Source organism: Giraffa tippelskirchi, chromosome 9 (genome assembly GCF_054371585.1).
Source record: "Giraffa tippelskirchi isolate mGirTip1 chromosome 9, T2T-mGirTip1v1.2.pri, whole genome shotgun sequence".
NCBI lineage: Eukaryota > Metazoa > Chordata > Mammalia > Artiodactyla > Giraffidae > Giraffa > Giraffa tippelskirchi.
In genome coordinates this window covers 150,003,152-150,030,864 of record NC_137283.1, presented here as the reverse complement: position 1 = coordinate 150,030,864, position 27,713 = coordinate 150,003,152, and the positions used below count along the sequence as shown (strand labels likewise).

Genomic DNA, 27,713 nt, shown 5'->3' with positions numbered 1-27,713 from the left:
GTCTGCAGTTTCCTTTTACTTTTCTTCCTCCCAGCCGCTTCCCAGTGACCGAAGCAGATTCTCCTTTCTAGGCCCATGTGCTCAGCCAGAACTGCTGACTCCCTTTGTCCCCTTCTTTCTGCCACCATTTCTTAATAGGTGTTTGCTTTTTATTTATTTATTTATTAGGGCTTCTGTATTGGATCAGCGGGTAAAGAATCCACCTGTAATGCAGGAGACGCAGGAGACAGGGGTTTGATCCCTGGCTTGGGAAGATTCCCCTGGAGGAGGAAATGGCAACCCACCCCCATATTCTTTCCCGGGAAATCCCATGGGCAGAGGAGCCTGGCAGGATACAGTCCAGAGGGTCACGAAGAGTCAGACATGACTGAGTGACTAAGCACACGCATTCATTTATTTAGGCTGTGCTAAGTAAATGGCAGAGAGTGAGGGCTACTCTCGAGTTGTGGTGCACAGGCTTCTCTTTGTGGTGACTTCGCTTGTTGCAAAGGACAGGCTCTAAGCCAGGGGGCTCAGCAGTCGTGGCCCCGGGGCTCCGGGGCTCTAGGTTCAATAGTTGTGGTCCACCGGCTTAGTTGCTCTGTGGCAAGTGGGATCCTCCCAGGCCAGGGATCGATCCCTTGTCCCCTGCATTGGCAGGCGGATTCTTAACCACTGGACCACGAGGGATGTCCCTGCCACCATTTATTTATTTTCTTCACCTCTTCTTCCTCCAGAATCTCGGTATCCTCAAATTGCCTTCCACCCGGATGGACTCTTTTCCCAGTGTTTTAACTGAACTTCTTTCCAGTAGAATGCTTGCAAGACTCGCTTGGAACCTACTGCTGCTGCACAGAGTGTTAGGTGTCTCCTCATTACCTGCATCTCCTTACCCAGAGGCATTCCATCATATACACAGTCCGGTTAATCCTGACACAGTGGAAGCCCGTTCCTTTCCTGCACTCCTGTGACTTGAGACTTGTTTACAAACAGGATGCTCGAGTGTCTGCTCACGCTACCACTTCTTTTGTGACGATGGGTGTTGCATTGACATCACGCTGGCTTGCGACGGAGTGGAGCAGTGTCCTGATGGGTCTGATGAAGCCTTCTGCCAAAATTGTGAGTCACCTGCGTCACATTTTGGGGGTAGAAGGGATGTCTGTGTTCTGACAGTAAATGCACACTCAGCAGTGTTCTTTTTCTGCCTGGTTTCAGTATAACTTGACATGAACAAGCTATGCCTTAAATTCAATGGGCATTTACTGTAAATCTTTAATGCAAATTACAAATGTCAAATGTTGGTATTCCTTAACGTTTTAAGAGATAGTTTTCAATTTTCTAAAAGAGTCTTCCCCATCCTAAAAAAGCTGTTTAGCTTTCGCTTTTTAAAAAACTAAAATGAGTTAATGTTTTGTTTTGATAGATTTTTTAGAAATGTTACAACATTAGGGTGTCACTAGGTCAGAGCTGTAAATCATTCTTGTGAATTTGAGCAAACTCGGGGTGATAGTAAAGGACAGGGAAGCCGGGCATACTGCAGCTCATGGGGACATAGTCAGACACGACTTAGCAACTGAACAACAACAATGTGTACATAAACACTGCAAAAAAGGAAGAAGGGCTCTGAAAAGTTTACTGAAGAACTGGAAGTACTTGAATGAAGAACCTGAGGAAGGATGACTATCTCAGAACCTTAGATTGAAGTGTATCTTTGTCTATCTCTTTACAAGAACTTTCAGAAAGCTAATTCTTAAAAGAGAACTGATGACTTATTTGGAAACAAGAGTTAGTAGTTTTCTATGAGGCTCTGAAATATCTTAGATGATATGCCTTAAAGCTATTGCAAATGTAGCCGTTTTAGCTAAAAGTCAGGGAATAAACCTAACTGATAGCAGCTCTTTCCCTCTCAGTAAGCGTTGACCAAAAGATGGTGACTCCCACGACCACAGCACAGCCTAGAGCCACGGGACCAAGCACAGAGGCAGGCTGGAGTGCCTCGCGAGAAAAGTCTGAGAAAACTACCACCCCAAAACAGCCACCTGAATTATCAGCCACAGAGAAGAAGAATCATTCCACCTTTTGGGGACCAGAAAGTCACATTGATCTTGGGATGCCAGGTAAGGACTTGATTTTCTCAGAGTCTCATTTTCTATAATGACACTCGGCTCAAAGTAAGCTTCTATTTGAAGAGTGTTAAGGAAATATCTGGACAGAGTTAAAACAAATAATTTTGCGAAAAAGAAAAAAAACTTGACATTTTTGCTGATTACTTATAGCAAGGAACACCTATTAAATGCATTCATAAATACGTACATATAGCAAAGAGATCAAACCAGTCAGTCCTAAAGGAAATAAACCCGGACTATTCATTGGAAGGACTGATGCTAAAGCTGAAGCTCCAATACTTTGGCCACCTGATGCAAAGAGCTGACTCATTGGAAAAGACCCTGATGCTGGGAAAGATTGAGGGCAGGAGGAAAAGGGGACGACAGAGGACGAGACGGTTGGATGGCATCATTGACTCAATGGACATGAGTTTGAGCAAACCTCGGGAGACAGTGAAGGACAGGGAAGCCTGGCTGTCATTCATGGGGTTGTAAAGAATCGGACATGACTTAGCAACTGAACAAAATACATACTCCAGAGGTATCAATACATTTATTGTAAATAAGGTGGAGTTTAAAAGTTTTAACACCTATGTTAAAGGAAACTAATGCCCTAAGTGCTAAATTTTAGGTTAGTTAGAGGTGAAACAGTATAACCCCTACATGTTTATGTAAATCCTCTTCACACTAAGCAAGTGAATGTAAAGAAAATAATGTACTGTGTTGAAAAAGTAGCATATGCTAGTAATTCAGTGTCATGCCTCCAATTTAACTAAATCTATCATCTTTTTTTTTAAACATGGCTAATAATGTTTTAAAATACATTCATACTCCCAAAGTATTACAGGATTCTCTTTAAAAAATTTTTATACTTTTGTATTTGGATAGTTATATGACATAGGAGAGAGAAATATAGATGATCACGTTTCTGTATGCTTTTGTGAATGTCTTTCAGAACTCAAACTCTCCATACATTTTACCAAAATCTGTTGTTGTTTCGTTGCTAAGTCATGTCTGATTCTTTTGCGACCCCATGGACTGTAGCCTGCCATGTTCTTCTGTCCATGGGATTTCCCAGACAAGAATACTGGAGTGGGTTGTCATTTCCTTCTCCAGGGGATCTTCCAAGCCCAGGGATCAAACCTGTGTCTCCTGCATTGGCAGGCGGATTACGTACCACTGAGCCACCAAGGAAGCCCAGAAAGGGACAAACCAAGGACTGAGCTTCAAACTGAGGGCAGAGTTAACACCACAACTGACCGGAGCAGGTTGCGTGGAGACAAAAGAAAGCAGCAAAGGCCTTTGCGCACGTGCGTGCTAACTCACTTCAGTGGTGTCCGACTCTTTGTGACCCCGTGGACTGTAGCCCACCAGGCTCCTCTGTCCATGGGATTCTCCAGGCAAGAATACTGGGTTGTCATGCCCTCCTCCAGGGGCTCTTCCTGACCCAGGGGTCAAATCAGCGTCTCTGACTTCTCCTGCATTGGCAGGTGGGTTCTTTACTACTAGCACCACCTGGGAAGCCCACAGCAAAGGCCTTTGTGTAAGACAGAGCCCACTATCTTTTAGCGGGTGGGCCAGGATCTAGACTACAGGGTGCTGGGTTGGCTTGGTTCTGCTCCCTGGGGCCAGAGGCTGGCGATGCTAGCAGCGGAGTGGGGATAGCACTCCTGGCAGGGCTCCTGTCGCCTGAGTGCCAAACAGCACCCCCACATCAGCTTTCCCAGCCGTTTATTTATAACCTTCCCAAAGACCTGGTGACTGATGGAAAGACAGAAAGCACTCAGCACCTTGACCATCGGACCCCTTGTTAGTACACCCTTCATATTTAAATAAGAAACAGTATCAAGGGCCTGCCCATGTCCTTTCTCTTCCACGCTGTTCCATTATCGTCTCTCAATTGGACAAGAAGCCTAACTGCACAGACGAAATATTGCCAAAATAATCTCTCACTATCTCAGTAACTTCTTTATGAAACTATTTTGTTCATTATAGAAGATACCAAAGATGAAAATAATGAAAACGGAAGTAACTTAAAATACTACCCTTTTATTGACACTAACTTTTAATATTTCCTTCTAGTCTACTTTGTAAATTTATCTACTTTGCAAAATCTACCTTGTAAATTTATCTACAAAGTTATCTACTTTGTAAATTTTAAAGTGTTTTGATACAAATCTATCTACAAAATACCCTACAAAAGATTTTAAAAAACAAAACCTTGAGCTGGTTCCCTGCAGGATGGCAGGAGCTGCAGATGCAGGCAGCCCCCAGGGGTTGGGGCCTCTTGCATCAGGGATGGGGCTCCTGCAGGGTGTGGGGTTTGGGGTTTCCCCCCATACCTACCCCCACCACCCACCAAGGGCCTAGGCCTTTAGTTCCTGCCCCTGGGTTGCCCCGTCTGCCCTCCCAGCCCAAGCCTGTAACTGGACGCCCTCCTCACTCGGCACCTTCCCAGGGCCTGTCAGGCACCGGCTCACTGCCCTATTCAGGGTCTCCTTCCAAGCCCATCCTCTTCCACCTCGGCCCCTCCCAGCCATTTACGGCTCAGCAGGTGATGCTCTTGGAATCAGAAAGAAATGGAGTCTTGAGTGTGGGGTTTCAGGGACAAAGCTAGGGGCCAGGAAGCACCGCCTACTTCCTCCTTGTTGCAAAGGCCCTGAACTCCAGGGTGAGGCGTGAGACAGCCGGTGCCATCCCAGCTCTGCCATTCACAGCTCTGTGACCTTGAGCTGCCCACCTGCTGTGAACCTCCTCTAAACTAGGCCTAAAGATCCGGCCCCCACCCCCACCCCGGAGTCGTCAGAGACACTCAGTCGAGGTGGACAGAGGCAAGAAGAAGGGCCGCTATGACGCAGAGTCATCCACCAGGGCTAGGACTCAGGATTGTGGCGGGAAGGAGAGGGGACCATCCTCATTCTCCCCTTCCCCAGAGGCTAGGCACAACCCGGGCCTTCCAGGAGGGAAGACTGGGCTCTGCTAATTAATTCTCTTTGTTATTCCCTGGCCACTCTAGAGGTTGGGGGGTGGGGAAAGAGAGATGAGGGGGATTGCAGGGTGGTCTCTTTAGGTAAGTGTAATAAAGGCCAGTGGGAACTAACCAGGAGGGTTTACCACATGCCTGTCCTAACTCCATGGCTAATGATGAAATTTGGGCTCGGGGTTTAGTCAGCACATCCAAGGTTACACAGCAAGTGGTGGAGCCAGTATTTGGCTTCAGAGCCCTTTGCTGACCTTGCAAATACCCCCGGACCCTGGGGTTTGGGTTCCAGATCCAGCTCACCGTGTGGCCTTGGCCAAGACACCTAACTTTACAAGAGATTAGTTTTCTTTCCCCGTGCACTGGGGATAATGTCCCAATCTCCTCTCAGGATTATTATGAAAAACAAGGGGCTAATGAACTCAAACTATGAGACACTCAACAGATACCTGATACAAACTTCTCAACAAAGAAGCTTCCCTATGTCTACTGGCTGCCCAGCTCCTGAGGTACCCCCCACCCCCATCCAGGCACAGAGACTGGAAGACAAAGGACCTGCCAGGTCTCTGGGAAGACACTGAATGACCACTTGGCGCCACCTAGTGGCCCATTGTGTGTGGTGCTTGGGGAGCAGGAAGACTGCTCTGGAGGGGTCTGAGCACCATCATTGGCTTTGTAGGGGTGGGCAAACTCTGCCCAGACCTCAAAAAGGAGGAGGTTACGCCAAGCTAGGGCTTCCCTTGTGGCTCAGACTGCAAAGAATCTTCCTGCAATGTAAGAGACCCAGGTTTCCTGGGTGGTGAAGATTCCCTGGAGAAGGGAATGGCTTCTTGCCTGGAGATTTCTATGGACAGAGGAGCTGGGCGGGCTAGAGTCCATGGGGTCATAAAAAGTCGGACACAATGAGTGACTAACACTTCATTCCTAGCTAAGCCCTCTCTTGGTCTCCCAACTGGGGGGAGGGTAAATGTGGGCAGTCCTGCCATCTCGTGAACACCAAGGGAAGGGCACAGGATTCCAGTTCTAGCTCTGTCGCTGCCTAGCTCCCTGGACCTCAGCTACATTCTCTGCAAAATGAGAGTGAAAATCCTCACCTCTCAGGGAATGGCACTGTCCCTGAATTCTTTAAATATGAAACATTTTATGAAGTGTCTCCTTTCCAAAGTCATTGTGCGGAGGAGCGCTTTGGCACACGAAGACATCTAAGCCTAGTTTCTTGCTACCAAGAGCGCCACCTTATTCCCAGGGGAGACTGACATGTAAATTACTCATCATCTGCAGCTGCTGCTGCTAAGTCACTTCAGTCGTGTCCGACTCTGTGTGACCCCATGGACGGCAGCCCACCAGGCTCCCCCGTCCCTGGGATTCTCCAGGCAAGAACACTGGAGTGGGTTGCCATTTCCTCCTCCAGTGCATGAAAGTGAAAAGTGAAAGTGAAGTTGCTCAGTCGTGTCCGACTCTTCACGACCCCATGGGCTGCAGCCTAACAGGCTCCTCCATCCATGGGGTTTCCCAGGCAAGAGTACTGGAGTGGGTTGATCATCTGCAGTAGCAGATCTCAACTGACACTGAGAGAGCATTGAGGCAAGGGAGATACATGGGGGCCGGCAGGAAGGGGGAGGCATAGGAACCACCCTCCCCAGGTGGGCTCTCATCCCAAGCTGAGCCCCCTCAAGGTTAGGTCTGCTTCCCCCAACTCCCAGCTTCTCTTGCTGGACCACTGAGCTCCATCTTTCATACCTCTGTGCTTTGATCCTACACAGTTCTCCTTTCCTAAATGCCTTTCTCCAACTTGTCCACCTGACAACTCCTCTCCAGCCTTCCATCTGGGATGGAGTGCGGAGTGGGAAATACCTATGACCAGGCAAGTAGGGAGGACACGGAGGTCAAGGTGCCGCTTTCGGTGTCTTCCCACTGCCCCTGCCCCCGCCCCCAACAAGCAGTGACACAGACACTGTCATCATCAGGGCAGCCGGCTCAGGTGGGTGGCAGGCCTTTCTGGTCCCCTAACTGCAGGCTTTCTGAATCCTTTCAGTCCCATATTTACTCATTCTGCCTGCTCCATTCCAGATCTCTGGGTGGGCTGGGTGGGCCCTGGGGCTGAAAGTCAGGAGGTTCAATCATGTTCTGAGGAACTTTCTGGTGCAGGAGACAGACCCACAGCAAAGAACAGCACAATGCATGTGCTCAGAGACCCGAAGTGACCATTCTGCCCAGGAAGGGGCAGGGCTAAATCCTGGGAAACTGAGGGGGTGAAGACTGAGGCAAGTCTTGAAGGGTTAATCTGGGTATTTCAGATTTGCTAGGAACATGTAGTCAAGTCAGGGAGGTGTGAGGTGGGAAGGTATCTACCCCAGAGGCCCTTTCTTTGACCATCCTAAAAGTGAGCACTCCCCAACTGGAAGGTTCTATTATTTGATTATTTGCCTCTTCTCGCAGTGTGAGGTTATTTGCCTGCTTGTTTGTAATCAATCTCCCACCTGTAACTGTATGCATCCCAAGGCAGGGCCATGTCACTCTGGTGTACTATGGGGTCTCCAGTGTCTAGCCAGCACCTGAATAAATATTTGTGGAATGAATGAATGAATAAATGAACACACAAGAAAAAAAAAAAACCTTGGTCACACCAAGATATCTTCCTTCCCCAAATAAGGGTTGAGCCCACAGCCTCTGCACTGGAAGGGCAGAATCTTAATCTTAACTAAACCATTAAGCAAGTGCCCTTCAGAGACCTGCTTTATCTATTCCTTGCTGGTACCGCCACCTAATGGGAGAACTTTGTCACTTCATCTAAGGCTTGGATCTATTTTCTCCATATGAAATGTTGGTAAGGAGAAGAGAGCTACCTACAAAGCAGAGTCAGGGGGGACCAGGTGTCTTTGGCAGCAGGGATGAAGTTGACCGACCGAACGAAGTTCTCAGAGGCCACAACGGGTGAACTCCTGCTCCATCACTTTGATGGAGAGGCACATGTGAACTTGAATTAATTAACTGAAAACAGAGTGGAGACCCAAGACCAGTCTCCTTCCTGAGGTCTAGTCACGGCTCTGTGTTTAGAACCCTGAGGAGATGCTTCATGTCTCTGAGCCTCAGTTTCCTCATTGGTTAATACGGGTTTCACTGATAACCCTGAAGGCTTTGTCTAGCCTGGTGTCTGTTTCAGGGAAGATAAATAACCGTAGACTCATGTAGGCCTCCATCAGCCCTTATCCATGCTAGATCCTGCTCTGTGATCCCAGCTCTGTCTCCTGTGGGGGCGGGGGGTGGGGGAAGACAGCCTCAGAATCCTTTTGCAAGTAATGCTCCAGGCTGCCACCACTGGTGAATGGGAGTTGACACCCAATCTGAAATATATTTTTAGCTCTCCTTGTTTGGGGGGTGGGGGTGGGGTCATTCATCCCATGACTCAGCGGCACAGGGGATCTTTTTTCCCAACCAGGGATGGAACCAGTGTCCCCTGCAGTGGAGGTGCAAAGTCCTACGCACTGGACTACCAGGGGAGTCCCTGCATCTCTATTTTTTTCTTTTTAATAATAAACCTTTGACTTGGGCTGTGAAGGTGTAAAGAATGGAGTTTCATAGATGCAGCAAGATAATATCCAGTTATTATTTCTATTATATATTATTTTCCCTAATCACTAAAGTAAAATGTATTTACTGTAGAAAATTTAGAAAATACAGAAAAATATGAAGAAGTAAAATCATCTAGCAAAACTCACCATTAACAATTTGTTGCATTTTCTCCTAGTTCAGTTCAGTTCAGTCACTTGTTGTGTTCGATTCTTTGCAACCCCATGGACTGCAGCACACCAGGCTTCCCCGTCCATCACTAACTCTCAGAGCTTGCTCAGACTCATGTCCATCGAGTCCGTGACGCCATCCAACCATCTCATCCTCTATCATCCCCTTCTCCTCCCGCCTTCAATCTTTCCCAGCATCAGGGTCTTTTCCAATGAGTCAGTTCTTTGCATCAGGTGGCCTAAGTATTGGAGCTTCAGCTTTAGCATCAGTCCTTCCAATGAATATTCAGGACTGATTTCCTTTAGGATGGACTGGTTGGATCTCCTTGCAGTCTAAGGGACTCTCAAGAGCCTTCTCCAGCACCACAGTTCAAAAGCATCAATTCTTCGGCGCTCACCTTTCTTTATAGTCCAAATCTCACATCCATACATGACTGCTGGAAAAACCATAGCTTTGACTAGACTGACCTTTGTTGGCAAAGTAATGTATCTTCTTTTTAATATGCTGTCTAGGTTGGTCATAGCTTTTCTTCCAAGGAGCAAGAGTCTTTTAATTTAATCGCTGCAGTCACCATCTGCAGTGATTTTGAGGCCCCCAAAAAATAAAGTCTGCCACTGTTTCCCCATCTATTTGCTATGAAGTGTTGGGACCGGATGCCATGATCCTGGTTTTTTTAATACTGAGTTTTAGGCCAGCTTTTTCACTCTCCTCTTTCACTTTCATCAAGAGGCTCTTTAATTCTTCTTTGCTTTCTGCCTAAGGGTGGTGTCATCTACGTATCTGAGGCTATTGATATTTCTCCCAGCAATCTTGATTCCAGCTTGTGCTTCGTCCAGCCCGGCATTTCGCGTGATGTACTCTGCATATAAGTAAAATAAGCAGGGTGACAATATACAGCTTTGACGTACTCCTTTCCCTATTTGGAGCCAGTCTGTTGTTCCATGTCCGGTTCTAACTGTTACTTCTTGACCTGCATACAGATTTCTCAGGAGGCCTATCAGATGATCTGGTATTCCCATCTCTTTCAGAATTTTCCACAGTTTTTTGTGATCCACAACAAAATGTATATAGACATACGTACATTTATTCACTTATAACAAAATTAAAATATTAGTTTACAAAACATTTTCTCACTTACGAATATTTTCTTGTTATTAAATGTCCATCAAAATCACAAAATTATTACGTCCAGGGTAGAAATTCCCTGGTGGTCCAGTGGTTAGGCACAAGTTCAGTCCCTGGTCTGGGTACTAAGACAGCCAAAATATTTTTTAAAAATTAAAAGTCCAGGATAAAGAAAATGGGAAGAAAAGAACAGAGCCTTGAAAGTGTTAGAAAGGGCCCCCCACAATGTGTGGTTTCTGTTTGGACAGCAGCCCCATTTCCTTCCTCTTCTGTCATCCCTGAACCACCAGACTGGAATCCCCAGCCTCTGACTTCCTGTGATTTGAAATTATGTTACACTCAGCATAATATAAGTAGATTTAAAAATGCATTGTTGGGGACTTCCCTGGTGATGCCGTGGATAAGAATCCACCTGCCAACGCAGGAGACATAGGTTTGATCCCTGGTCTGGGAAGATCCCACATGCCACAGAGCAACTAAGCCTTTGAGCCATAACCACTGAACCTACTCACCTTAAAGCCCAAGAGCCACAACTACTGAAGCACGCATGCCTAGAGCCTGTGCTGCACAACAAGAGAAGCCACTGCAAAGAAAATCCCACGCACTGCAACAAAATGTTGCCCCCACTCGCCACACCTAGAGAAAGCCTGCACAAAGTGCTGAAGACCCAACGCGGTCAAAAAAATTTTTAATGCATTATGGTTTGTGACCTATGCCAGTGTTTTACAAGGATCATCAGCTAGTACAGTAAATATAGACAAGTTGATTTTTCTGCTCCCTCCTTCCCGCACAGGCTTGGGAGGATAAATAAGACTTAACTCACTGAAGACGTGCTAAAGAGATACTAAGATTAATACTAATAATGTAGGATAGAAAGTAATGAGATGAAGTTTTTTAATCTATCACATTGGCAAAGGTGAAAACAAAATAATAATAATAATGTTTATAAGCGTATAGAGAAATAAGTCTCACCTACTTTTGGTGGGATTCAAATTAGTACAGTCTTCCAGAGGGCGGTTTCTGAAGCTTTGTATGTATGCCTTGACCCAGCTAGCCTGCTGTTAGGAATTTATCCCAAGCATATTACTAAGGATGAAGTTAAGGGTTGTGGGCGAATATTCAGTCCCACCGGTGAACGCACGCTCTGTACTCTCAGAGCCGCAGTGGGGCTGGCATTTGCTCGTGATGCAGAAGCACAATGGCTGGATTGTCTTCCGGGGTGGTTGCAGCTGTAAGGCCTGTTCTCTGTGTGGTCCAGGTCGTCTGGTAACAAGGCTGTCCTCTTGGGTGGACCCAGCTGAAGGAGAGAAATTTGGTTTCCAAATTCTGCCGATTAGCTAGAAAAACGGTCGAGTATCCCCATTCACACTGAATCTGGGTTGTTTTTTTCTTTTTAATAATTAAATTTTTTATTCCACGCTCTAACAAACTTCTTCCATTTGCTGACTAGTCTAATAACTTTTTAATTGGAGAATAATTGCTTTACAATATTATGCTGGTTTCTGCCATTCATCAGCATGAATCAGCCACTGGTACACATATGTCCCTTCCCTCTTGAACCTCCCTCCCGACACTGAATCTGGATTTTTTATTTTTTTGAAACTAGAATTCATGTTCAGCCCAGCAGGTTAGCCACGTTTTTTAAGGATCCAGATTAAAGCATGGATCTAGGAGAATGCACAGTTTCTGTATGGAGGTGAGGGGGTTTGCCTGTATTTTCTCGAATTCCCATGCTAAATGCGCCAAAGCCTCGCTGTTGGACTTCTCTCTGGAGGTAACGAGTGAGCAACTTCGACCTTTGGGTTATCATGGAAAGTATTTTATTCAGAGAGGACATCCTCACAAAGGATATTTAAAGGTTTTTTTTTTTTTCCCACATGCTCCGTATTTCATGTTTTCATTCTGAATAATCTATTGTCCTCCTGTGTGGTGGTGGGAATGCACTGGATTCTCAAATGAATGGAAGATTTAGTTAAAGGAAATGTACTTGTCACAAATGAAGATAATCAGATGGCTATTTCCACAAACTTATTTTGAAGGGACTAGGTCCTCTTTCATTGACCTAACTTCTTTGGAAAATATCATCTAATGAGCTATAATCAGCAGATGCCTTTAAATATACCCAAGTACTCTGGTACATTCTTTGACATTGCCTTTCTTTGGGATTGGAATGATAACTGACCTCTTCCAGTCCTGTGGCCACTGCTGAGTTTTCCAATTTGCTGGCATATTGAGGGCAGCACTTTCACAGCATCATCTTTTAGGATTTGAAATAGCTCAACTGGAATTCCATCACCTCCACTAGCTTTGTTCATAGTGATGCTTCCTAAGGCCCACTTGACTTCCACATTCCAGCATGTCTGGCGCTAGGTGAGTGATCACACCATCATGGCTATCTGGGTCATGAAGATCTTTTTTGTACAGTTCTTCTGTGTATTCTTGCCACCTCTTCTTAATATCTTCTGCTCCTGTTAGGTCCATACCATTTCTGTCCTTTCTTGTGCCCATCTTTGCATAAAATGTTCCCTTGGTATCTCTGATTTTCTTGAAGAGCTCTCTGGTCTTTCCTATTCTATTGTTTTCCTCTGTTTCTTTGCATTGGTCACTGAGAAAGTCTTTCTTATCTCTCCTTGCTATTCTTTGGAACTCTGCATTCAAATGGGAATATCTTTCCTTTTCTCCTTTACCTTTTACGTCTTTTCTTTTTCTCAGCTGTTTGTAAGGCCTCCTTGGACAACTATTTTGCCTTTTTGCATTTCTTTTTCTTGGGGACGGTCTTGATCACTGCCTCCTGTACAATGTCATGAACCTCCATCCACAGTTCTTCAGGCACTCTGTCTATCAGATCTAATCCCTTGAATCTATTTGTTAAAGAAAGGCAATGACGAAGAATGTTCTAACTACCTCACAATTGTACTCATCTCACTCACTACCAACATAATGCTCAAAATTCTCCAAGACAGGCTTCAACAGTACATGAACCGTGAACTTCCAGATGTTCAAGCTGGATTTAGAAAAGGCAGAGGAACCAGAGATCAAATTGCCAACATCCACTGGATCATCAAAAAAGCAAGAGAGTTCCAGAAAAACATCTACTTCTGCTTTATTGACTACCCCAAAGCCTTTGACTGTGTGGATCACAACACACAATGGAAAATTCTTAAAGAGAACGGAATACCAGACCACCTGACCTGCCTCCTGAGAAATCTGTATGCAGGTCAAGAAGCAACAGTTAGAACTGGACATGGAACAACAGACTGGTTCCAAATTGAGAAAGGAGTACATCAAAGCTGTATATTGTCACCCTGCTTATTTAACTTATATGCAGAGTACATCATGAGAAACGCTGGGCTCAGTGAAGCACAGGCTGGAATCAAGATTGCCGGGAGAAATATCAATAACCTCAGATGTGCAGATGACACTGCCCTTATGGCAGAAAGTGAAGAAGAACTAAAGAGCTTCTTGATGAAAGTGAAAGAGGAGAGTGAAAAAGTTGGCTTAAAACTCAATATTCAGAAAACTAAGATCATGGCATCTGGTCCTATCAGTTCAGTTCAGTTCAGTTCAGTCGCTCAGTCGTGTCCAACTCTTTGCGATCCCATGGACTTCAGCACGCCGGGCCTCCCTGTCCGTCACCAGCTCTCGGAGTTTACCCAAACTCATGTCCATTGAGTCGGTGATGCCATCCAACCATCTCATCCTCTGTCATCCCCTTCTCCTCCCGCCTTCAATCTTTCCCAGCATCAGGGTCTTTTCAAATGAGTCAGCTCTTCGCACGAGGTGGCCAACATATTGGAGTTTCAGTCAGCATCAGTCCTTCCAATGAACACTTACGACTGATCTCCTTTAGGGTGGACTGATTGGATCTCCTTGCAGTCCAAAGGACTCTCAAGAGTCTTCTCCAACACCACAGTCCAAAAGAATCAATTCTTTGGCACTCAGCTTTCTTTATAGTCCAACTCTCACATCCATACATGACTACTGGAAAAACCATAGCCTTGACTAGATGGACCTTTGTTGGCAAAGTAATATCTCTGCTTTTCAAAATGCTGAAGAAGCTTTAAAGTTTTTTGTTTGTTTGTTTCTTCATAAAATTCTTCATGTCAGCAGATCACTTCTGATTCATTTCCATTGAGCATTTTATTTTGCAAAAATCTTACCTGAAATTACACTTCAGCGTGAGGGTAACTCCACTAACTCATTCATTACGATACTGTCAATATCATTAAGCACACAAATGCTATGAATTCCCAGATGGCAGATAATAGAATGACACAGCCATGGCTCATCAGAACCTGAGATGAAAATTCTAAGATTTAATCTTCTATTACATTTGCTCTCAGGAGTATGTTATAACTGAATAGAACAGTTAAACAATGAACAAGCTATCATTAAATCAGAAGTGCTTATTTCCACCAACAAGCAGTTAGACACATCTGAGTTTAAATCTCAACTCTATGACTCACTGATTACTTGAATGAACCTGGGTAAGTACTGAACCCCTCTGAGCCTAACCAGGAAAAAAAAAAAGCAACAGAGCTATTAATGCCTGCCAAACAGCATTGAGGTAAGAAAGTGAAGCAGCTTTATCAGTGACTTATGTGTGCTTAACTGTTCAATTTCTAAAGAAAAAAATGTTTCTGGGCTGTTTCTATGTTCTATGGTATAAAGTCCAACCCTAACCCTTGACTTTTCTAGCTGAGCTTTTTCCTTCCTTCTCTGGGTGGAGGGGTGAGGGGTGGGGGTGGGGTGAAGGATAAGTTCTGGGGCTTTGAGCTTGTTTCCCGTCTCTGCCCAGTGGTTTTTCACTAGCCTCACCTCTGCTTTATTCGGTTGGTCACACTGGTTATCTCGTGTTTTATTTATTTATTTTTTTAAAGTTATGCCAAAGTTTTGTTTTTTAAATTAGCTTATTTATCTATTTTTTAACTTTATAATATTGTATTTGTTTTGCCATACATTGACATGAATCCACCATGGGTGTACATGTTTTCCCCTTCCAGAACCCCACTCCCACCTCCCTCCCCATCCCATCCCTCTGGGTCATCCTGGTGCACCAGCCCCGAGCGCCCTGTATCATGCATCGAACTATCTCATGTTTTAGTATCAAACGTAGGCCTATGTTTATTGAAGAAATAAAGCCTGTAAGTCCTTTCTTTAAGCCCTTCCTTAATATATATATATATATATATATATATATATATATATATAAGGCTGTATTTTCATGTCTATTTCCTGAAGTTTCTGATGTACCTTCAATATGTTTTATTTATTTTCCATAGATGGTGGTTCCTCAGGGAAGAACAGAAAAGAGGAAAATTATATTTTTGAGTCAAAGAGCAATCGCGGAGGAGGGGAACACCCAGCCCCAGAAGCAGGTAAATGTTCACCTTGGAAATTCACTGCAGAGTCAGAACTACTGCAGAACTACATATACTGAAGCTGAGGTTATTAAGTGAATCTGCAAGAATTCATGACAAGAGCAGGGTATGTGGGTCAGAAAAACTGTATATTCTCATCTTCTATATCACACTTCACCTTGGGGCTCTTGGACTAGTATCTTCACAGCTTTTGTCCTCAGCTTTCTGTTCCGTAAGCTGACTGGAGTGGATGATCACTACAGTCCCTTTCCAGGGGTAACGTTCTGTGGAAGGAGTAATACTCAGGACACAGTGGTTAAGAACAGGGGCTCTAGAATCAGATGCCAGAGTTCAAATCCCCTGCTCCATCACTAACTCCGTGACCAGGTTATCTTCTCTCTCTGGGTCTCAATTTCCTCATTGGTCAGATGGGCGTAATAACTATACCTGCCTCACAGAGCTGTTAGGGAGAATAGATAGGACATCACTATAGAGCTTTTAGCATATTGTTTGGCTCATGTGATAAGCCATATAAATGATGGCTATTTTGACTGTTATTTGTGATCAACAAGGGCAGAGGTGCTAGAGTGTACAGTTCTCTCTCCAAGTGCTTCAGTGACAAGAGACGGAAGACACAGGAATGGGGAAAGGGTGCAGGAGGTAGAGGGGATATTTAGTAAGTGGAAGAAGAATAGTGTAGTTTCATGGTTTTGGTTATTTTTAACTAGACAGGAAACACTTTCAACATAGTCCTGTAGAAAGGTAGGTTTTAATCCTAAATCTCACAAACTAATTAGTAAAATAAAATTTAGGAGAACGAAATATGATTATTAAGCTACAGACCTGAACATTGAGAAAACTTTCTCTTTACCGTAGAAGTAGTCTCGTAACAATGGTCACGTGTAATTTTTAAATAAAATTGTTAAATAATAAATAAATTTTAAATAATAAATAATAAAATAATACAGATATCAAGTATCTAGATGCTGCCCAGTCTGTGGACCTGCTGGACTTAGCTGTCCCAGGATATTTGAATAAAAAGAGCCTGTTGGACTTCCCTGGTGGTCCAGTGGTTGAGAATCTGCCTACCAATGCACGGGACACCAGTTTGATCCCTGATCCGGGGAGATTCCACATGCTGTGGAACAATTAAGCCTGTGCTCCACAGCAAGAGAAGCCACTGCAATGTGAAGCCGGCGCTCCGCAACTAGGAGTAACTGCCTCTGCTCACAGCAACAGAGACCCAGTGCTGCAGCCAAAAAATAAATTAAAGAGAAAAAAAGAGCCCACCCCCTGCCAACAGACACAGGGAACGGGGCTCACCCCTTGCCTCCGTGCCCAGATGTGTCCAGAGACCTTTGGTTCTAATTGCACGGTGCCTGTCCTCATGGTTACATACCTGAGCGTCACTCCCAGTCTTGTGAACAGAATACCCAGTTCGTCTACTTAGCTCATTTCTGAGAAAACTAGCATGGTGTGGTTTATTTTTTTATTTTTATTTTTTTCAAATATATACATTTTTAATATTTGATATATTTACATAATGGAACCATGCACATCATAGTTCAATGTTAAGAACAGTGATTTCAAATGTCCTCTTAAGATGTAAAAAACAATTTTGTAATTCAAGTTCAGTTATGCTTTTTATGGGTTTTTTAACACACCCCCTCAATCTTTTTAAAAAATACTCAGACATGGGAATAGCTGCACCTAATTTCCGTTAAGAACTGTTTAAAACTTGGTACGTTTTGGGGTAATTTTGCTCCCTGCTGAAGTCCTGATCTATAATAAAGAAAGCCTCATGTATATCTCTAATAACACGATCAGTACAGTTTTGAACGTTGATGAGCAGAAGTAAACAAGGTGTGTGCCTGCATATACACACACAAGATATAAACCCCTGACAAACACAAATGAGTGGTAACTGCTTTAAATGACTTACTTTATCCTCAGAAATTAGATGTAAACTTTGTAAATTGCCATAGCATGGTGTGTTTTAGAAGAGTGTGTGTGTGTGTGTGTGTGTGTGTTAAGTCGCTTCAGTCGTGTCCAACTCTTTGCGACCCCATAGACTGTATCCTGCCAGGCTCCTCTGTCCATGGGATTTTCCAGGCAAGAATACTGGAGTGGGTAGCCATTCCCTTCTCCAGGGAATCTTCCAGACCCAGGGATCAAACCTGCATCTCTTATGTCTCCTGAATTGGCAGGCGGGTTCTTTACCAATAGCGCCTCCTGGGAAGCCCTTAGAAGAGGGTGGGAAATTTTAAACTACCTAAACTAAAAGCATTGAAGTATACCAACTGGGTATTTAAAAGTTGAAAATAACTTTCAGTATCCTAGCAAGTACTTCATGGGAGACTTCATCTTCTTTGTCATCAAAGTGATTAGTAAATCATTCCTGATTCATTAACCAGGAATCAGATCTGACAGTAGAGCAACCCTGTGCCTGACTTTTTGTTGTTGTTTAGTTGCTAAATAGTATCCAACTCTTTCTGTGACCTCATGGACTGTAGTCCACCAGTCTCCTCTGTTCATGGGATTTCCCAGGCAAGAATGCTGGAAGTGGGTTGCGATTTCCTTATCCAGGGGATCTTCCTGACCCAGGGACTGAACCCTCGTCTCCTGCATTGGCAGGCAGATTCTTTACCACTGAGCCACTTGGCTCCCGTATCTGAAATTGGCAAACAGAAAATCCCCGTAGATTATATGCTGTTTTATGATTGCCATAGCTCCTTCTGAGTTCCATTCTTGGGACTGGGGTCTTCAATCACAGCTCTCTTCTCCTGAAGCCTAAACACTGGTGTTCATCTTCAAACAAGTCACATGCGTTTAGCAAGGCAGCCTGTAATCACTTTCTTTCCCTGAACAAGCAGAACTGGGGCTGGGTGTTGGGATCCAGTTTGTAAGAAATGGTTTTAGGTTCCTACGGTTGACCAAAGTCTCTTTTTTATCCAGTTCCTTTGTAACCTATCCATCTTTGTGACTAGTACCGGAAGATGCAGGGAAACTGACACCTTCAGGGCCAAACTGAGCCCTTTCAGAACTTCTTTCTTCAGGGTCACCATTAGGAAACTGGAATGTATGCACCAGCTGGAGAGTCAAACTCTAGATGGTTGGTTTATCACAGACTTTTATCTTTTACAATTCTCTTTGGGAATACTGTGCATGTATGCTCAGTCATGTCCAACTCTTTGCAACCCCATGGACTGTAGCCTTCTAGCCTCCTCTGTCCATGAGATTTTTCCAGGTAAGAATACTGTAGTGGTTGCCATTTCCTTTTCCAGGGGATCTTCCCGACCCAAGGATCGAACCCACTCCTCCAACGTCTCCTGCATCAACAAGCAGATTCTTTGCCACTGAGCTACCTGGGAAGCCCTTGGGAATACCGGCCTCACTCAAAACACTGTTTTGTATCAAGTGTCACTGATGCAGCCTCGTCATCCCATCCTCCTGAACCCAGACAATTCCAGAATGTTCTTGAGAATTCTCTTCAGGAGTTTTACCTAGGATTCCACAAGTATACCAGAGGTTGAAATGCCATTAGGGGGTACTCAGCTCCAGCTCCTCTTGTCTTGGAGAGGGGGCCAGCTATACCTGGGAATGATTTTAAGCTCAGAAAATCAAAGCTATCCCAGGTGGCGCCAGTGGTAAAGAACCTATCTGTCAATGCAGGAGACACGAGACTCAAATTCGATCTCAGGGTTGAGAAGATCCCCTGGAGGAGGGCATGATAACCTACTCCTGTATCCTTGCCTGGAGAATCCCACGGACAGAGGAGCCTGGCGGGCTACAGTCCATGGGGCTGCAAGAGTCAGACACGACTTAGTGACTAAACCACCACCACCATCAGGAGTGAACTTCTTTAGTTACTTGCACTCAATATACCTGTCAGTACCCACCCTCTTTTTTTCTTGGCCCCACTGTGCTGTATGTGGGATCTTAGTCCCCCAACCAGGGATCAAAGCCATGTCCCCTGCATTGGGGGAGTAGAGTCTCAATCACTGGGCCACCAAGGAAGTCCCCCACCCTCTCTTCCTTCCCTCCAGCGCTAAAGGAAAAGGTGTCCCCTTTTTCCAAGGTCAGTATCCCGCCCTGACCTTGATGCAGCTCCTTATCGCCTCAAGTTTGTTTTTCCATCATTTATTAACTCCCTGTGTTTATAATCTCCACTGGTTCATTCCCCTAGACACATTCAGCTCTCTCAAAATATACAAGAAACAAAACGGCATCCCTCAGCCTTCAATTTCCCTGTACATGAACTCCCAATTGCTAAGCGCGGTGGCCTCTCCAGGCCTCACCTCCCTTGACCTCTCCTTAGCATTCGATTCTGCTGACCACTGTCCTCTTGAAATAGCCTCAGCCCTCTGCTTCCAGGACTCCCCGCTGGGCTGGTTGCCAGCCATCCCTCTGACATGCCTCTTTCTATGCTTTCTGGTTCTCTTCTTTGTCCGCCCTCTTAAGTGTTGATGTTGGCTAGAGCCTTGTTCCTGGCCCTCTCCTCTCCTCTCTTTCTCTCGGGAAGCCTCACCCAGTTTTGTAGCTGCAACCACCACCTTAATACTAAAGGGCTTCACGTATTTTTTTTTTTTAATTTTTATTTATTTATCTCTGTTGCTGTGCTCGAGCTTTCTCTAGCTGTGGTGAGCAGGGACCACTCTCTAGCTGCGATGCGAAGGCTTCTCGTTGCAGTGGCTTCTCTTGTTGCAGAGCATAGGCCCGAGGACACGTGGGCTTCAACAGTTGCAGAACACGGGCTCTGCAGTTGTGGTGTACGGGCTTAGTTGCTCCATGGCATGTGGAATCTTCCCGGGTAAGGGATCGAACCTGTGTCTCCTACATCTGGCAGACCGATTCTTAACCACTGGACCACCAGAGAAGTCCCAGCCCTTTACATATTTAAGCCTAAGTAATCAGAACCTAATAGAAAATTTTACCTGGGTTGGCTGTAGGCATCTCAATATGAAACTGTCAAAAAATAATCTCCCTCACCCACCCCAAACAAGCTCCATCATACATCTAAATTGTGCAAGCAAAAGTCCTAGGAATCAGATGCATGGACCACTCCTTTTTCTATCTGCACTTTGTATGTAATTCTACCATAGTAACTATAATACTTTATTGTATCTTTTCATTTAAATGTCTTTCTTACCCAGATTTGAAATCATTAGAAAACGATCTCATTTAACTTTTGGAGAAGTGATATGCATAGTGGTTCTGAAACAATACTGTCTGTACCACGTACCATACTTAGTCAAGTCACTTAATCCTTGATAACTTAGTTCCTTCATTTGTAAAATGGGGATAAAAATAGTATGAACTCATATGGTGGTTGTGAGAATTAAAGTACTTCATGTATAAAGCACTCTTTACTATCTTTGATTACCAGCGTCAGGCACATGGCTATTAATGCAAAATGAATGAATAAATAAATGAAAGAAAATATTATGAAGTCAGTTTATGCAATGGAGATTTTTGCTCCTCTAGTTCCACCAGTTGGCAAGGCCCCTGTAGCTAAAAATATTTCCACCATATCATCTCCAAGCATGGCCTGACTACAGAGCAGATCAGACTAAGAATAGACCCTGCTCAGCTTGATAAGACAGACTGATCTGGGGTACACTCTGTTCCTTCCAGACTCCTGGAAGGCTCTAAAAGATGCTTCTAGTCTAGGTGTCTAGAATCAACCCCATAGGGAAAAAACCCATGAAGGAGAAGTAGATTTTTTTGCTTTTCTTTTTTTTTAAGTATTTATTTGGCTGCACCAGGTCTTAGTTGCAGCATGCAAGATGTTTAGTTGCAGCACCTGAACTCTTAGTTTCGGCATGCGGAATCTAGTTCCCTGCTCAGGGATTGAACCCGGACCCCCTGCTTTGGGAGCGTAGTCCTAGCCACTAGACCACCAGGGAAGTCACTTCCTCAAGTTTTTAATAATGATTCTACAGGCTGAGAGTAGGTTCTCTGGCTTTAAGAAATAAAAATGTCTTTAAGCCCTAACCAGAGCAAGGAATCAGGAGTTCGTCCATATTTATTTTAATGGAGAATGATCATGTATAAACCCATAAATGTAAGCTACAATGAAAGTATTTCCTATGGCTACAGTGTCTTTGCAGTTGTCTGTTTACAGGATGTCTATTCGTTGGATATAGGGAAGCCTGACTGCAACATTTATACCTGCTGATGGCATATGCATTTCATAAGAACTTGCCACACAAGTTGGCTTTAAGGAAGTCTGTGTTTGAGACCTAGACCTTCAGTTTACAAGCTGTGTGCTCTTAGGCCAATTACGTAATCTTTCTGTACCTCAGTTAATCTAGAGGTAGTACAAGTACCTACTTGTAGTATTAATAGTACTTGTAGTAGTATAAGTACCTACTGAGTTGTTCAAGTTAAATAAAACAGTGCGTGCAAAGGGTTTATCATATAGTAGATTGTAGCTGTTATTGTTCTTAATCACTGACTCACCCTTGTTCATTTCTGACCTTACACAGGTGCAGTGCTACCTCTAGCCCTGGGTTTGGCTATCACTGCTTTGCTGCTTCTCATGGTTGCCTGTCGACTACGACTGGTGAAACAGAAACTTAAAAAAGCTCGTCCCATCACATCTGAGGAATCGGACTACCTCATAAATGGGATGTATCTGTAATAAGTGGAATCTAAGTAGCTGAGGGCAAGGACATGTTTCACTTATAATTTATACATATTTTGGGTTCTGATATTTATTACCTCTTCTGTTTTTAACTAAGCTAAGAAAACTACTGAAAACCCTGGAAGATTCTGCAAATACTCAACGTTTATTCATTTTCCTTGGGAAGTATGTGACATATTTTGAAATCTAGAGGAGTCCACATGATTGAAGACTTTTACAAATCTAATTCTGATTTATGTAAGCTGTCCCTAAAAATAGGAATTTGTAGTTAGCCAAGGCAGAAAATCCAGTGTCCCTAGAGGTGCCTGACAATGGGGGTGTTAACACTTGACTTCCCAGAAGCCAGCCGTTGGCACTCCCTGGCACCCCGCGTCCCTTGTCCTGTGGCCTCCCCCTCCTCACTTTCCACTTCCCGTGCTCTCCTTTCCCTTTTCCTCTTCAAAACCTGTTTCTGGGGATGGATCTCAAGTGAGCACACACCTTCAATGAGATGTTATCTGTCGCAGGAATATCTAAGCTATAAACCTAATGTCAGGTCAGTGAGGCCTCCAGGAAGGTAAATATCAGTTCTTTCCAATGGCTGACTGACATCATGTCATGTGGCTGCTTCATTCTCCCAAAGGAGAGCAACTCAGACTTTGGATTACAAGTAGCTCTAACATGGTCATCAAGTGAGATAGGAAATCAAAGTGGAAGCAGAGAACCTGGCAGGTCAAAAACTTTGACAGACACTTAGCTGAGGGAAAAATGAGCAAGGAGGATGCTTAGTTCTTTCTTGGATCTGCTCAACGGTCCAGAACATAGCAGCTTGCTTATATAGTCATTGGTTTTCAACATTAGTGTTGAGGGAAGAAAAAAAAACGCATTCAAATGGAAAAACAACACTGAATGGATCTCTGGGTACAGCTTTAGCAAAAATAAGTCAGTGATTCATGAATAAATAATCAACTTAAGAATTGGTGATTCTCCCATTCAGTGGAGTGATGCAGTTTTCCCATTATTTATTTAATGCTCTAAAATGTTACAGTATGCAAACAGCTAATAAGCTGTAAGCTATTAGCTATAAGCCAGGCTTATATAGCTAAGGCCAGGCTATAAGCTAACAGCCAGGCTTATATATTCCCAGAGCATAAGGGAGTTTTGCACAAATTCATCTTTATAGAAAACCAGCATCTAGCTTAGCATCTTTTACCTTTTAATCTGTAGGATTTTAAAGACATATTATTTCCACCATTGCTTAAATGCTGGGACAATACACATTCTAGAAATTACTCTATTGAGGCGAATGTATGTGTTCTATTTATATAATAGTTTTTTTTTTTTTTACCATGAGTGGTAAATCTTTTAAGATACTTGAAAACCCTCTAGAAAACTATGTTTAGACTGAACCTGATGATGTAGGTTGTTCCTTTAGCAAAGGACTTAATTTGGGTCAGAGATATACATTAAGAAATGGATAGTTAGTGGTAGAAAAACAAAGAAATTGGTTATTTTTATTTCCTGAGAAACTCAAGCATTTTGTTGAATTTTAGAATTGAGCAAAGATTTAAATTTCTCCTTAAGGAGTTTAGAGAAATGACTGTATGAATGAACTTAAGATGTTTGTATTCTTTATGTGATGTATTCTTTTTGTTTTTATATAGAAGGATGTCACCTATAGCCATATCCAATAAAATAAAAACTGTTGAGGCATGCATCTTTCAGCACATCTTTTATACATGAAGAAATTAAAACACAATTTAGTATTGCTATGGTGTTGAAATTCTTGATAAAAAGATGTCCCATATCTATGTGTACAATATTCTTTAATAAATTATATTTTATTCTTAAGCCTTTTTTTTTTTTACAACTTTTAATATAATACTTGCTAGTACAGATGGTCCCCAACTTACTATGTTGCTCTGACTTACCTTTTTTTTTCTTTATGATGGTGCAAAAGTGATACACATTCAATAGAAACCATACTTGAATTTTGAATTTTTTCCTTGGCTATTGATACGCTGTATATCTTCTCTCGTGACACTGGACAGTGGCAGCACAGGTCTTCCCCCCCCCCAAGAAAATATCCTTTTTACTATTGATTGAAAACTGATACAGTAGTGTTATCATGGAAACTTTGCAGCCTCTTTGATCCATAAGCTAATTTCTAGGCAAAATCCTGATAGGATAATCACCAACAAACCTAAATAAACAAACAGTGATGGCAAAAGAAATTACTCAATGTGTTGCAAGGCTGTAAGGGGCATAGTAATGTTCAAGGCATGGGAATTCAAATAGAGATGTCCTCAGCTGCCCTAGGTCCCTGGATCATTGCCTCTTGTATTAATACTTCAAGTATCCTCACTATTGCCATCACCAGCCGAGATACTCCACCCAAGTGAGAATGAGTTCTTTAGACCCAGCAGCCCTAGAACTTCCTCTCTGGAAAGAAAAAAGGAAGGAAGTGAAGGGAAAGGGAAAAGCAGCACAGGAAACGGGGGTGGGGTGGGGTGGGGTGATGGGGTGGGGAATGAGGAAAGGAGGCAGGCTTTCATGGCCCAGGAGAGCACTCTAGAACAAAAGCAAGGGGTCATGGAAGAGTCCTACCCTGGACAACACAAGTCAGTTAGAAAAAAAGAGCCTGAAGTGGGGAAGTAACGATTGCTATAGCAGTGATAGTGGAGGGATTAAGCATAGGGAAATTATCAGGCTCTTTTCCTCTTTATTATAATATATAAACACAAACTTCCTTGGGCTCCAAGGGCCAACCAGTTTCTCTTCAAGCAGGATTTCTTAGTGGCGCTCTATTTGGTCTCTTCTTTGAGCAAAACATATGTAAATTAAAAGTTCATATAGTTAAAATTCATTCATCTTTACCCATTAATAAATGGTGCTTGCTTAAAATCCATTCCTCCTTATTCAACATCTTTTTAATCTTTTGGGTTAGTTTTTTTTTTTTTTGGCCACATGGCATTTGGGATATCAGTTCCCTGACCAGGGATCAAACCCTGGCTCCTGCAGTGGAAGCTTGAAGTCTTAATCGCTACACTCTCAGGGAAATTCCTAAACATTTTTTAATTCAAAAAGTGTGAAGCCCAAGAGCAAGGCTTGGCATAGCATGTGTCTTCACCAATCAGATGCCATTTATTAGTTTGTCTTACCAGATTTATAAACTGTCCCCTCAACCGGACAGCAGACTACACACCCCTTGAGAGTAAGGGCCTTTTACTATCCCCAAGACCTAACAAAGGGACTTATATAAATCGTTGATAATGGCTAGGAAGGACACAGACTAGTGAATAAGTTGAAGAATTCATTTTAAGTCCTAGAGAATACTTGACCTTTGCAACTATCGCAAATGACAAGTCCTGGATCAAAAGAGTTCATGGCCTGAGTCCAGAAGCAATACGAGCCACAGCAAACTGAAGCCAGAGATGAACTCACAAGTTTTGGTCATCAACTAATGCAAGTTTTCTGTGCCTAAGACATTGCCCAAGAAGAAACACTGGTCAAAGATGTATGTACAATTTTTTAAAAGCTATTTTCAAAGAAGTAATATTTTAGACTTAAACTTAAGAGGTGGGGGAAAGTGGCCTCAGCCCCTCGCTAAGGCTCTGCCTGCCCGAATGATACACACTTGTACACAACAGAGGGAAGGGCTTTGCTGGGAGTGCCGGTTCTGAGAGCTTCTAGAGCGTGTATTTCTTCAAGATTTAGAGCCCTTAAAAAAACTAAGATCCTGCTGTAAAAGAGAAGATCACAACATTCAGCAAGATCCCAACGTTTTACTGACTTAAACTCACTTTACAGTCCTTATATTAATAAATCTATTTGTAGGTCCATAGATGAGTTTTGGTAAGTTTATTCTCAACCTGCTCTTTCTTGATAACAAGTCAATTCATTCACTCATTCAGCATATATGGTACATCTACAAGAGGCCCTGTGTTAGGCAAAGAAAAATAGTAAATGAGATGAAGTTCTTGTCCCCAAGAACCAGTTACATTCCTCAAATGTGCAGTTAGATCAATGCTCTTAACTTACTCAGATCTCACAAAATGGAGCATCAGAGAAACAACGTTTTCTCTGTGATCTTAGCATTCTGTACCTGGTGGACATATGGTTCTTCTATATTCAAACACCACCAATGCCTCTTTCACTTTTAACTTTATTTGGCAAAGCAGCACTGCATAAACTGTTCAGTAACTAGGACACAGCTTACACAGCATGTTAAATCCATATACATTATGAGCAGCAAGTTAGAAACAGAAAAAACAATACTAAGCTACAAGTCTCCTATCATTTTTAAAGAGAAAAAGGAAGAACTATGTCAGTTATGTCCAATCTGAACAGCCGAGTGTTTTAAGGGACATCACCTGCCATCTCCTTAAGTTTTAATATTTACAAATGCTTAGTTTTAAGGTAACAAAGCAGCTGATTGTATCTACAACATGCTATTCTATGACACCACATCAAAAGCTTTAAAAAGGAAGCTCATCTCTATTTTCTTAGTAGCATCTAACATACACCCAAAAACCAAGAAGCTTAACTTGTGAATGGTGGTGTTATCTGATGCACAAAAGCAATCTGATAAATTAACATCAGAACAGAATTAAGTGCCTAAGAAAAGAAAAATCACTCTTCAAAATCAATTCACAAACCGTGTTTTCCATTTTGCAGAACCCCTTCTTTTAATATTTAAAGGAAAACGTGGGCATGTTAAAGTAATAATACACAAATTTATATTTTGCATCCTTCTTCTTTCCAATCTGGCTTCTGTGCCTCTCTGAAGAATTAGAAACCCCACAAATCCACACATTTTCATGCTGAAAATAGTGTAAGAAAGTTCAAAACAAGCTGTGATGCTGTTGATTTTCAAAAGCTTTGAGGACTGAGATGAGCAATCCACTGTAATATTATTATACTGGTCAAGCTGATGTTGCTTTTACAGTTCATCCCTGGGGGGAGACAGAGAGAAATACATAAGTAGGAGCTACATATGATAAAACTTGGCTTTCTAACAGTTTAGATACAACTAATAAATCAGTAAAAATATACTGATCCCCAAGCAATATATTACATTAAAAAAAAAAACTAAGCAAATGATTCAGGTCAAAGCAAAAATGGAAATCAGCCATTTCAAACATCGTTCATGCTACTCCAGAATGAAGAATGAAAACTAAAGGGCCTGAATTCTTTATTTTTTAATTCAAAAGTAATTTTCTTCCTTCAAGACCAAAAATTCAGAGAAATGATAACTTTTAGATCCAGGATCTTGCTAATACTATTTATTGTAAAATAATAACTTGAGTATTTAGAGTTCAGATAAGTCTTTATAGTTATATTCACAAAACTGGACAAAAATTTAGTCTTTTGTTTATAGTATCTGTTGAGTATATTGTTGAGCAATCACTGAGTGGGTCAATCACAACCCAAACTCTGTGAGAAAAAGCATCATCTGTAGGTATAATATACCTGTCAGCTGATTTCACAAGGCAGCTTTATCAGCTCTAACAGAAACCATTCGCTCAGCCAAGTGCAGCACTATATCAGCAACTGCCAGTGAGAGGAAGGAAGGAATAAAAATGCAATCTAAAATAAACTGTATGGTATATAAATTATACCTCAACAAAGCTGCTAAAAGTGAAAAAATAAAGCTACCAGAAAAGCTTCTTATTTGAGGATAATCTGAGTAACAAGAAACACTGTTAAATATTCAAGTACTTTAGGGGTAAAGAAGTATGATGTTTGCAACTAAATCTCAAATGATTCAGGGCAAAAAAATGTTACGTGTGTGTGTG

The 27,713-nt window shown here is 42.9% G+C and overlaps 2 protein-coding genes across 8 annotated transcripts in view; one reads left to right on the top strand and one right to left on the bottom strand.

Moving 5' to 3' along the window:
* The window catches only part of LRP11 (LDL receptor related protein 11), a 55,380-nt gene extending 31,617 nt beyond the window's left edge, over positions 1 to 23,763 (top strand). The window contains exons 4-7 of the mRNA XM_081529936.1: positions 973 to 1,098; positions 1,890 to 2,096; positions 15,213 to 15,308; positions 21,779 to 23,763. Of these exons, the coding sequence (XP_081386062.1) occupies positions 973 to 1,098; positions 1,890 to 2,096; positions 15,213 to 15,308; positions 21,779 to 21,933 (584 nt within the window). The 3' untranslated portion in view covers positions 21,934 to 23,763. The remainder of the gene's footprint in view (positions 1 to 972; positions 1,099 to 1,889; positions 2,097 to 15,212; positions 15,309 to 21,778) is intronic.
* Positions 23,764 to 26,060: 2,297 nt separating this feature from the next.
* PCMT1 (protein-L-isoaspartate (D-aspartate) O-methyltransferase) overlaps positions 26,061 to 27,713 on the bottom strand; it is a 41,248-nt gene continuing 39,595 nt past the window's right edge. For all 7 annotated transcript variants that reach the window (XR_014065369.1, XM_081529956.1, XM_081529953.1 and 4 more), the window contains one exon: positions 26,061 to 26,870. Coding sequence is in view for 4 of the 7 variants with exons in the window: in XM_081529955.1 (XP_081386081.1) it covers positions 26,858 to 26,870 (13 nt within the window). In the remaining 3 variants the exon portion in view is untranslated. The remainder of the gene's footprint in view (positions 26,871 to 27,713) is intronic.